The following is a 12,720-nucleotide window of genomic DNA, read 5'->3' on the forward strand; positions in this document are numbered from 1 at the left end:
AACGTCTATCCAACAATCACTTCAACAATTGGCGCAAGAAAAAGAGTAAAAGGCGTTTCTGCCTGACAAGCAGTTCAAAACCCTAAACCAGCAAACACGGCCTTTGAACTCACCAATGCACCTGGTACAAGCACCCCCAACCAAGGTGAGGTGCATGTAATCACTACTCTGCGATCTGGAAAAACAATAGACAATCAAATACGTATGCCAGATAATCAACCAAAGGAATCCGAAGGTTCCAATGAATCTATTTCTAATAATGAACCTACGGAGGATTCCCCAGATCCAACAAAGTCAACAACTCCGAATGTAGGAAACAAGCAAGTAGACCCCTTTGCCAAATTCAACCCTAAGGCACCGTTTCCTGCACGCTTGGCAAAGAATAAACCTGATGAAAATTTTGCTGAAATTTGAGAGACTTTTAAAAATTTGACAATTAACTTACCTTTTCTCGATGCCTTAAAACTATTACCAAAACATGCAAAATTTCTGAAAGATATGTACACCACAAAAAGAAGAACTAATGTTCCTCAACAAGCGTTTCTCACCGAACAGTTTCCATCCATCACCGAACACAATGGTATAGTCAAATACAAGGACCCTGGCAGACCAACAGTTCCATGTACCTTAGGTGACAAATATACGGCTACTGCGCTTCTAGACCTAGGAGCTAGTGTGAACTTACTTCCATATTACTTATTCAAACAACTAGGTCTTCATGAGCTCAAACCTACCACCATGACTCTACAGTTAGCCGATCGTTCCATAAAGTATCCAAAATGAATTGTGGAAAATGTCCACGTAAAAGTCCAAGACTTTTTCTATCCTGTAGACTTTGTTATTTTGGATACAGAAGTTGCATGTGATTCCATTCCTATCATCTTAGGACGTCCGTTCCTAGCAACTGCTAATGCTTTTATTAACTGTATGGATGGTTCAATGACCATGTCCTTCGGAAATCTATCGGTCAAGGTGAATGTGTTCAAGTTGATGAAATAAATCCCAGAGCCTGACATTGATGGTGAGGTCAACAGGGTTGACAGCATTACATAAGAGTATTTAACAAACTCTTTTCTAGAAGATGAAGTGTACCAATTTCTTTCCTTTTAGCTTAATCCGAAGTTTGAGGGGCGATGATTATACAGGGAAGTAAATGAGTTATTAGAGTCAATACCATTATTTGACCCTACGACTATGATGTCCAAGAACTTGGATGAACATCAATCTTTTTTCTTGATGGATGATGACTTTCCTCAAGAATCTTTAATACCCACTCCGCCCACCCCTGATTTAAAACCTCTTCCTTCGGAATTAAAATACGTACAACTTGATCCAAATGGTCGTCACCCAATTATCATTTCTTCACAATTGACTGATGATCAGGAAGCTCGTTTAATTAATGTCATTCAACAACATCGTTCTGCTATTGGATGGTCCCTCGATGACATTAAAGGCGTTGAACCTATTGTGTGCACCCATCGCATACACCTTGAAGAAAATGCTAAGACGTCGCGTGAACCATAGCGTCGACTAAACCCTACCATGAAAGATGTGGTGCGAGAGGAAGTTTTAAAATTACTCGATCGCGGGTATTATTTATCCTATCTCGATAGTGTTTGGGTGAGTCTAATACACGTTGTTCTAAGAAATCGGCATTACAAATAAAAATGATAAAGATGAATGTATTTCCGCCAGATATCGATTGAAATGGCGAATATGCATTGACTATCGCAAACTTAATGTCGTCACTCGTAAGGATCACTTTCCACTTTCATTCATCGATCAGATGCTTGAACGCTTAGCCGGTCATGCATATTACTGTTTTCTTGATGATTATTCAAGTTATTTTTAGATAGTCATAGACCCTGCTGATCAAGAAAAGACCACGTTCACGTGTCCATTTGGTACATTTGCATATAGACAAATGCCTTTCGGCCTTTGCAATGCACCTGGTACTTTCCAACGCTGCATGCTTCACATTTTCAGAGATATGGTTGAACGTTTTATGGAAGTATTCATGGACGACTTCTCAATATATGGAGATTCTTTCATGAACGCTGTCTATCAAATCTTGAAAAGGTTTTTACACGTTGTGAAGAGAAAAACCTTGTTCTCAATTGGGAAAAATGTCATTTCATGGTTACAAAAGGAATAGTTTTAGGACATATCATTTCAGAAGACGGAATTGAAGTCGACAAAGCTAAGATAGAAAAAATTGCTTCACTTCCTATACCAAAATCAGTTCGAGACATTCACAAGATTTTAGGACACTTGAGGTTTCTATAGGAGATTTATTCAAGATTTCTCAAAGGTTGCTTTCGACCTTTAACCAATCTCCCGCTTAAAGATGCCGTTTTTTACTTCGGTTTCAATTGCAAACAAGCCTTTGAGATTTTAAAACCGCGATTAACTACCGGCTCCCATAATTCAACCACCGATTGGTCTAAACCTTTTGAATTAATGTGTGGAAGCGACTATGCTATTGGAGCTGTACTAGGGCAACACCGCGAGAGATAAGCCGGTTGTCATTTACTATGCGAGTAAAATCCTTAATGAAGCTCAACGTAACTATACCACCACTGAGAAAGAGTTTCTCGCCGTTGTATATGCTTTGGATAAGTTTCGTCCTTACCTAGTGGGTTCTCCAACTATTGTCTACACTAACCATGCGGCACTTCGTTATCTATTAGCGAAAAAAGATGCAAAACAAAAGTTGATCCGATGGATTCTCCTTTTGCAAGAGTTTAATCTAGAAATTAGAGATAAAAAGGGTTGCGAAAATGTGGTTGCAGACCATTTATCACGACTTGTCAATGATGTTGATACTGATACCGAACCTATCTGTGACTCCTTTCCAGATGAACACTTGTACTCTATTTTTTCGTCCCCTTGGTACGCTGACATAGTAAATTACTTAGTTACCGAAGAAGTCCCTTCATCTTGGTCTCAGAATGACCGGAAAAAGTTCTTATCCACTGTGAAATTTTATTTCTGGGATGATCCCTACCTCTTCAAGTATTGTTCCGACCAACTAATCCGCCGTTGCATCCCCTATTGGGAACACAATGATGTGTTATCCTTCTGTCATGAACAATCTTGTGGTGGTCATTTTAGTGATAAGAAAACTGCGGCCAAGGTCCTACAATGTGGATTCTATTGGCCAACACTGTTTAGAGATGCACATGAGCATTGCAAAGCATGCAATCGCTGCCAGCAGCTAGGACGATTACTCAACGCAAGATGATGCCCTTAAATCCCATTTTAATTGTGGAAATCTTTGATGTATGGGGCATCGACTTCATGAGTCCATTTCCAAATTCACATGGCTTCATATACATCCTAGTAGCAGTTGACTATGTGTCAAAATGGATTGAGGCATTGGCATGTCGTGCTAATGATCATAAAACGGTCGCGTTTTGTTAAGTAAAAAGAAAATATTTTTCTCGATTTGGTGTTCTAAAAGCTATAATTAGTGATGGGGAAAACATTTTGCAATAAAATTTTGAATCTTTAGTAAAAAATATGGAGTCACGCGACAAAGTGGCAACTCCGTATCATCTTCAAACCAGTGGTCAAGTAGAAGTCTCTAATAGAGAGATCAAATCCATTTTGGAAAAAACTGTCAGTCCATCTAGAAAAGACTGGTCTCTACGATTATCTGATGCCTTATGGGCATACAAAACAGCTTTTAAGACACCTATAGGGATGTCTCCTTATCGCCTCGTTTTTGGAAAACCTTGTCATCTGCCGGTTGAACTTGAGCACCGTGCTCTATAGGCCATCAAAAGCCTCAATTATAATGCTAACGCAGCGGTAGAGAAAATTACGATTAAATGAGCTTGAGGAAATTCGGAGTGATGCCTATGATATCTCGAAATCCTATAAAGCCAACATGAAAAGAGTGCATGACAAGCACATATTGAGAAAAGATTTCAAAGTGGGTCAAAATGTTTTGTTGTACAACTCAAGATTACACATTTTTCCAAGAAAATTAAAAACTCGATGGTCTGGTCCTTTCACCGTCTCTGTTGTCACCCCTTATGGGGCTATTTCTTTGAAAAACGTAAATGATAACAGCGAATTTCAAGTAAATGGCCAACGCCTTAAACATTATCATGAGTTGCGCTCTCCAGATGTCGAAGAGACTCTTCTCAATGATCCAGTCTACATAGACTAATAGATTCGATAGTGTACTTCTTTCCATGTGTTTAAACAGAGAAAGTACGCCATTTGGGTAGCCGGGCCCTCTTCTATTTTCTTTTCTAAAAATCCCTAGAGTGTGTGGTTACAAGCGCCGGAACCATAGTCCACAAAAACTCTACTTCAGAACTGAGTATAAATGTCTTCTGATAATCGAGTAAACGTACCTCCTGGAAAACAATGGGTACCAAAAATTTCAACTCCTTCTTTCTCCTCCCTTTTCTATTCTCTTCCTCGCGAACTCCAACTCATCATTTGGTCCAAATCTCACCCATCTCGAATAGGTAATGGTCGTAGTACTTTTGCTCGAAAGCGACGAGCGAAAATGATGGGGTGGTGTATGAACTGTCAAACTCCTTTCTGTCCAGGTCTTGATCTTCTATCCGAGATGAGCCGGTATAAGGTATATTATTGTCTGACACCAGCTCAGCAGGATAAACTTCGTCGTCGTCCTGTTGATCCCACAGGTTGGGATTCGTCTTGAGGATCTAACGTTAAAAGACTCACATTCGTCTGGAGGATCTGACGTTAAAAGACTCACATTCGTCTTGAGAATCTGACGTAAAAAGACTCAACATGTATATACTCATTTTTTTTATTTTTCCCTTAGCACCAAGCATGGTGCCGAAAGAGAGTCATGATATGCAACATCGGACATTTCATAGTTCGTGCAGGCAATGGATTCCACCAGGCCAACCCCGATCGGTTTTCTATGTGGCTGTATCAAGGGGCGGTTTGAGGCTATACCATATATACTAAGGGTAATATTATTATTAGACCATTGCACATTGGTCAGGGATGGTACCATCTTGAACCCTAGGCCCCCAAAATATAAAGGTTAAGCACAAACCGGCCGGATTCGGGTTAAGCCTGCATAATATGAAAGTGCCCTCGAAAGTTAAGTCGTTGTGATGTGTTGTTTTATTTGGACTGCCGGTGTTGTTGACACGTTCCTCTAGACTTGTACATTTGTATATAAAAATTGTAAATAAATAAATACCAAAATAAAATAAATAATAAATAAAAATAAAAATAATAAAATAATAAAATAATAAAATAATAATAAATAATAATAAATAATAATAAAAAGGTTTGAATGTGATTTTGTCATATTCCAGTGAATGATATTTTTAATACCGATCATTTTGATATATCATTGTTTCAATTTGGAGTTAAAACAAATCGAAATTCCACGTTTGAAATTTCGGAACACTTCGGGACATAAGGAGAATTTCTGGAATTCATTTGGGTTTGGGCCAAAAATTGGACCTGACCCAAAATCACGGACCCGTTTACAAAAACCCACACGCTGGGCACCCGCGCCCAACCCTCACATTTCTTCCCCTCAAAATCCGGATCTTGGTCTCCCTCACACTCACCTCACAAGACGCGACTAGACGAACCTAAATTCAACCCAAGACGCTGGCTAAACTCCACCAATTCGAACCCCCTTCCTCCAACACCATCTCCTCCATCACTCCTAGCAATTTCCACCCTCAGAAATTCATCTAGATCTTCTATGGCAAAGACGAAGGAGAATCACAGTTGAGAGAAATTTTGAAAATCTCTACAATTCCGGGATGTTTCATCCATTTTTCGATGAGGAAATTGCTAGTAGAGAGTGGGAATATCTCTTGCATCAATTCCAGCCGTTTATTCAAGATTTGGTGTTGAAATTTTACAACAATGGAGGTTTCCGGGTGATGAATTTTGGATTACGGCGGATGGGTTGGAACGTGAACTCACGTATTTGGAGTTAATATCGAATCTGACCTGATTCCAATAAACTCGATAGTCCGACCACATTTGTTGTCAAAATATCCGACTCACGAGGGACTTAATGTTTGACACGCTTCGAGGGAGAGTACAATAATGGCTCAAACTGCGTGTACCAAAGACTCGCCGACGAAAACCAACTAGCCGCCACTCAATGGGGGGCGACAACATCATTGGAACTTCAAAGACGTCTGACGTGAATAAGATGACATTCTTGCACCTGCTATGGATCCTCCAGGAGAAGAAGAACACTTTCTGTATGGTCCATTTCCTGGGCCATATTCTTACGACCGCGTCAAACAAGGTTAGCTCCTCTTTGCTGTACTTGTTACTTTCAAGCCTTTTATGCTTAACTTAGGGTTCCAGTCCGCTACTCCTTTCATTCCAACAAGGTCTTTCGAGAATTTTGGAATTTTCGAGACTTGTGTTCTGGACCACTGGGACCCAATAGCTAGAGATGATATTGAGCGTGATAACGTACCTCCTCTTCCCCCTTCACCACCCAACTGTTTTAATGAGGCTACCATGCACCGAATCAACACTCCTATGGAAGACTTGAGACACATGAACACTAGTATACGCAGGATGTTCCTTCGTCAGGAAGATATGCTTACTTCCCAAAATGACTTCCAGCCATAGTCACAAAATTCGTCGATTTTTTCAAAAAATCGTAATATATCACCGAATAGGGTAGTCACCGAATTTGGATACGAATAATCTTATAAAATAGTCGAGTTGTTGGGTTTTCTCGTTTTTTCCCGATTTTTAGCAAATACCCCGATTTTTAGGGATTTCTTGTCAATCTCTCTTCAAAAATTTCCAACTAGAAATGGAAAATCAGGAAATAAGAGGATTCTTTGGGATTTTTAGATTGATTTCTGATTTGCAATCAACCAAAATCGTCAAAAAGAAGTTAAGAAGCTACATCATAATATTATATCGCCTCCAATCCCTCCATCACTTTCAATTATCATATCGCCTCCATTCCCTCCAATCCCTCCTTCACTTTCAATTGCAAGTTTGCAATTATTAATTGAAAAGTTGAAAGTTGAAAGCCCATCACTGGTAAGCTAATACAGAAATGACAAAGAGCAAAGATCCCATGTGGAGTCATGTTACTAAGGATGAATCAAAGCTGAAGTGCAATTATTGCAAAAAGGTATACAATTGTACAATTACAAGAATGAAATCTCACTTGGGGAGAATTCCACACATGGATATAGAGCTATGTAATGTTTCACCTGAATCTGTGATGCAACTTGCTCGATCAGCAGCACAAGAGCTTGGTAGGAAAAGGGGGAAAACAAAAGGCATTAATAAGTATATGAGAGCATCTGTTGACAATAGCCAAGTGGAGAAGACTAGTACTAAGTAGCTGACTTTGAATGCAATGTTGAGGAAAAAGGAGAAAGAGGAGGCTGATCTTGAAATAGCTAGAATGGTTATTGCTAACAACTTGTAATTTAATCTTTTAAGATCTCCGGAGTTCATAAATGCAATGGAAGCAGTTGCAAGGCATGGTCCTGGCTATGTACCCCCAAGTAGTGAAACTGTTCGAACCAAGTTGTTGTCTAAATTGAAACAAGAAGCAGGAGATTTTGTTACTGAAGTGAGAGAGTCATGGGTAGAATCAGGATGTACAATAATGTCTGATTGTTGGATGGATAACATGCATAGAAACCACATCAATTTGCTAGCTGCTTCCTCAATGGGCACTGTGTTTTTATGTTCTGAGTCTACAGAAGGTAAAGTGAAGGATGCTACATTTATTTATGATTTTATAAAAAAAAGGTATTGATGAGCATGTGGGTAGAGAAAATGTTGTTCAAATTGTTGCTGATAATGGTTCAAACTATTCTGCTGCTGGAGTTCTTTTAGAGATAGAGATGCCCCATGTATTTAAGACAAACTGTGCTGCTCATTGCATAGATCTCATTTTAGAAGACATGGATAAATTGCCAAGTTGGAAGATTATCATTAGTGATGCAAGGTCTCTTGTTAGGTTTTTGTATGGGAAACAACATGTGTTAGCACTCATGAGGAGGCATAATGAAAGTAATAGAGAACTGAAAAGGCCCCTCTCATGCGACACGATTCATAACAAATTTTTAATGATCCAGTCTTTGATAAATGAGGAGCAAGCTTTACGATTTATGGTCGCATCACAAGAATGGAGAAACTTAGTTAGACCTGTAGAAGGGGATACTGTTGTAAAACTTATTAATAGTGATGTATTCTGGAGTGACACAAAAGAAATGGTTACCACTGTGGAACCACTTATAAAAGTTTTGAGGATGGCGGATGGAGAAGAAGCAACAGTGGGATATTTATATGAAGCTATGCAAAGGTCAAAAGACTCGATTGCTACGTTTTATAAAAATGAGGAGAGTAGGTACAAAGTATATTGGGATATAATTGATGCTAGGCTGAAAAAACTTCACAACCCTCTCATGGCAGCAGCAGGTTTGTTGAATCCTCACTTGTATTTCGATAAATTGGTCAAGCATGATGACAAAACACATAAAGGTGTGATGGAAGCTCTTAAGAAGACGGTCCCTCCTGAAGATCATGAAGCATTCAGTGACCAACTTGTAGATTACATAGCCTTGCAAGCCAACATATTTACGCCATTAGCACGTAGTCTACTTCACAAAAAACATCCCTGTAAGTGGCTGAATTATGTTGATTATATTATTTTTATCCCTTTGGTGGCAGTCTAATATATGTACTTTAATTAACTTTGTTTATGTATTATTAAATATATATGAATACTCTTTGTTTAGGTGATTGGTGGAAGGTGGTGAACCCAGCTTTTGCTCAACTTAGAAAGGTAGCAGTGAAACTATTGAGTCAGCCTTGTAGTTCGTCCGCTTGCGAAAGAAATTGGAGTGCTTTTGAGGTTGCACATACCAAAAAACGCAATAAGTTGGATCCAAAGACACTAAATGATTTAGTGTTTGCAAGAGTCAATTTGCACCTAAAGAAGATGAAAGAAAAGATAAGAGGAAAGTCAGAACCACTATACTTAGAGAAATTTGTTGCATTTCCTGAGTTACTTTCGACGCCAAATGCTCCTGCAATCCCAAATATTCCTGATACAGCTACAACTATAGCTACAGTCCCAATACCTCTTGGCCAAGGAGTTGTCAATATTGAGGATGATGACATCGACTATGCAGAAAATGATGGAGATGACATTGATTTGGACTATGATGACATCCAACATGATTATGCGACTCGCGATTTTCTATTTGATTAATGTCTTAAGTAAGAAATAGATTATTGAAAATAAATTTCCTATATGATATTATTGTGGAGGCAGTAAGGATTATCAAATGATGTAATAAAAATTGTGGAAGAGGTTTTAATATTATTTGATCATTAAAAATTATGGCTCACGAATTTTTCCCGAATTTTCCCGAATTAGCGATTTCATCTCCGAATTTGTGCCGAATCCCGAATTTGTGACTATGCTTCCAGCAAGAAATGCGCAATCGCCAAGGCCGTTTCTAGAGAATGATGTTGGCAAATCAGCGGCAATTCCAAGATCAATTGCTACAGTCTATAGGCCACATTCCGACCGGTCATTTCGGCCCGTGGTTCGTCGTGGCTAATTTAACGAAAAACGGGTTCATCTTCTGCTAACCCGGAGGATTCCCAGTAGCTGTTTATTTCTCTTGGTTTAGAAATGACTATGTCATTTATTTCCCTTATGCATTGCATTTTTAGTTTTCTTGTGATAAAAATATTATATATCGGTTGATTTCTCATAATTTTGTATCTCCAGACGGTTTGAATGAGAAATTATTTATGTTATGCAATTATTGTACTTTATAATATGTTAGTTTGTTCCTCGATGCATTGGGCCTACTCTCAAAGCCCAACAATCAGAACCCAAAGGACTGATCCAAACGGTCAGAAGCCCAACGGTCAGATCAACTCTCCTTTTCCACCTTCACTCATCCCCTTCTCTCACTCTTTACACTTCATATACAAATTCTCATTTTCTTGATCATAATGAATCCAATCGAGCGATGGGAAAAGGAGCAATGCGAATGGGCTATCACAGTATTCGTGATAGCATAACATGATCCAGAACATCTAGATCTATGTAACCATTTTTTTTTTTTCTGGCTTTCATTTTGTATATTAGTATGGTGTGTTAAATAATTCTCACACATTTGTACGGGTTACGTATTAAATGGAGAAGTTTCGTATTAAATATTTGTGTATATTAGTTGTCTCTTCCTCTCTAAAAATAATAATAATAATAATAATAATAAATAAATAAATAAATAAAATAAAAATAAACAAATAAACAAACCATAACAAAGAAAGACCATCCAAAACTCACCAAATTAATTAATTGATACTCATGTTGTTCAGAGAAAATCGCGCACGTTACAAAGTACGCATAACACTTGTCACATATGCAGCTCGATTATTCTATCCATATGCTATTACTGAGGTCTGATAATCAATTATGAAATTACGTGTAAGTCTAACTACCCTGTGAAACTTTCCTCCGTATTTTTTAACATTGAAACATCTCATTAATTGTTTTTGAAAATCTGACATAATAAGACTTACTATGGATCCCCATTGTTGCTGTTCATAATCACATGGGTCATTAACTACACTTGGAATCCAGATTGGTACAGACTCATAGATTGGCTATAAATCTCTTCTTTTTCAGCCATTCTCATTCAAACAATTCTCACTATCCTTCCCTCAATAATACTACCAATGGATCAACCAAGAAAAATAATGCCCGAGAAAGACTACCTAAAAGTTTTGGAAGATGGCCGGTTTTATCCTTATTTTGACACTGAAATAATACGTCGGGGATGAACGCCTCTTCTATATCATTCAGCAGCTTGTTATTCCCAAGAATTGGTTTTGATGTTCTACTAATTTATAGAACCTGAGAATGGAAAATTCTACTTCAATGCTTATGGACGACGATTGGAATTGACTAGGGAAATTATCTCTGACATACTTCAAATACCAATGAATACCCAGGAGTGCCTTTTTCCAGAGTCATCATTTGATTCTGTCAAAAGTTTACTAAGAGCTACCATATCTTATGGCGAAGTGGGAAATAGACATCACGTTGTTTCTTCAGCTCTTTGAAAAGAATCAACGAAGTCGCGGCTCCATCGGGTTGGGACACAATGTAATCGGTACATCTCACCAATCGAAGTCACAAAGACTCAACTTCACCTACTTTGGATTTTTGCAGACTCAAAGAGATGATTTTTGTCTAATCCAACACCTCTGGAACGTGATCACCAGAAAAACAAGAAGGTCAGCACCTCTACCTCTACCCACTTTAGTCACGCAAATTATGATACATTGGGGTTATCCGGTCATTTTCTCGTAAACACCACTTCAAAGAGCACATATTAGCGTACTCCAAACGTTGACTACTCCACCGGGTTTTGACTCTCGATACTCGGACGGATGAACGAGCGACCAAGCTCAAACCCTGACCGTTTCTTTGATGAAAATGCCATGCTAAAGTTTTTTAACCCCATGGAAGACATTCAATTTCTTCATCACGGCATGCGGGGACTACACGCTCGTCAGAATATCATCATTACAACTCTAAAGGATTTCCAAGAACGTCAAGCAAAGCATGATGTTAAACAGGAGGAAATCTTGGAAAATCATTCTCGGTCCTTGCAGAATCACGCTCTCCTTATGGAGAATCAAACTACACTCTCTGCCAGCCAAGGGGACATTCAGATGTAGCTCGGCCAACAAATGGAAGAACTAAACAGTCTGGTGCACGATATCCATCTCCAAGATCAACATAATAATCCATAATTTTCTAATATTACTAAGTCAATAAATAAATAATCGTATATGTTATTACATTTTTCGTCGTATTATGAATTTTGTCTTACCTTTGTGTCTTCTTTTGTATGAAATGCTTAATAGGATTGTCATCATTTGCATTGCGACTAATATAATTTAACATGTGCTTACAGGAGGGTCTATTCTCTTACATACTCATTTATTCATCCAGTTTGCCTTTGTCGTTACCTATTTCTTTACTTCATCCACTATGACATCTTCATCAATTGCATCTTCATTAAACATGGTATCTCCCAAACTCATTCCTGAGCAATCCTTTCAGTCTATGATGGATTCCAATACCTATGGCCATCTTTTCCGTGACTACATTACAAACATCGGGTGGTCTTCCCTAATTTTTCAACCTGACCAAACTTATTCTCTGAGTTTGGCTGCATACTTTTATGCTAATATGGAAGACACACTAGCATTCAACCATGCGCATGGTTTCTACTTACACGGGTTCACAATCCAAGTTAGTGACACACCTCACATCTTTTCTGAACAACAACTTGCCCTAACTTTGGATCTTCCATACCACTTAACCTCTTTGATCATGGCATTACATCTATCATAATTCTTACCGTTCCTTTCAGTGGCAAGCATTTCGCGACTCTTATGGTGATGGTCTTGAGATTAAAAAAGAAGGAAATGGCCATGTGCCATGGCGTGACATCACCATTCCATTAGCAAGCATGACCATGAACATGGGGATTACGATATTATTTGTTCTCCTGAACATTATGGGAGATTGGCATTTTTCTACTGCCAATGAGGCTGCCTGCGTCGTCTTCAGTGCACTGCCTCAAGGTTATACATTATTTAACATCTTAGGTTGTGTTATCTCCAACCTGAAACGAGTTCGCACTTTTCAGGACCAGTATA

The 12,720-nt window shown here is 38.6% G+C and overlaps 1 protein-coding gene across 1 annotated transcript; it reads left to right on the forward strand.

Moving 5' to 3' along the window:
* Nucleotides 1-7,057: 7,057 nt before the first annotated feature.
* LOC147502695 (uncharacterized) lies at nt 7,058-9,235 on the forward strand. Its single transcript, XM_086604589.1, has 4 exons — nt 7,058-7,347; nt 7,453-7,721; nt 7,768-8,640; nt 8,760-9,235. The coding sequence occupies exons 1-4, from the start codon at nt 7,058-7,060 to the stop codon at nt 9,233-9,235; spliced, it is 1,908 nt and encodes a 635-aa protein (XP_086460715.1).
* Nucleotides 9,236-12,720: the final 3,485 nt, after the last annotated feature.

This window comes from Coptis chinensis, chromosome 4 (genome assembly GCF_015680905.1).
Source record: "Coptis chinensis isolate HL-2020 chromosome 4, ASM1568090v1, whole genome shotgun sequence".
Taxonomy (NCBI): domain Eukaryota; kingdom Viridiplantae; phylum Streptophyta; class Magnoliopsida; order Ranunculales; family Ranunculaceae; genus Coptis; species Coptis chinensis.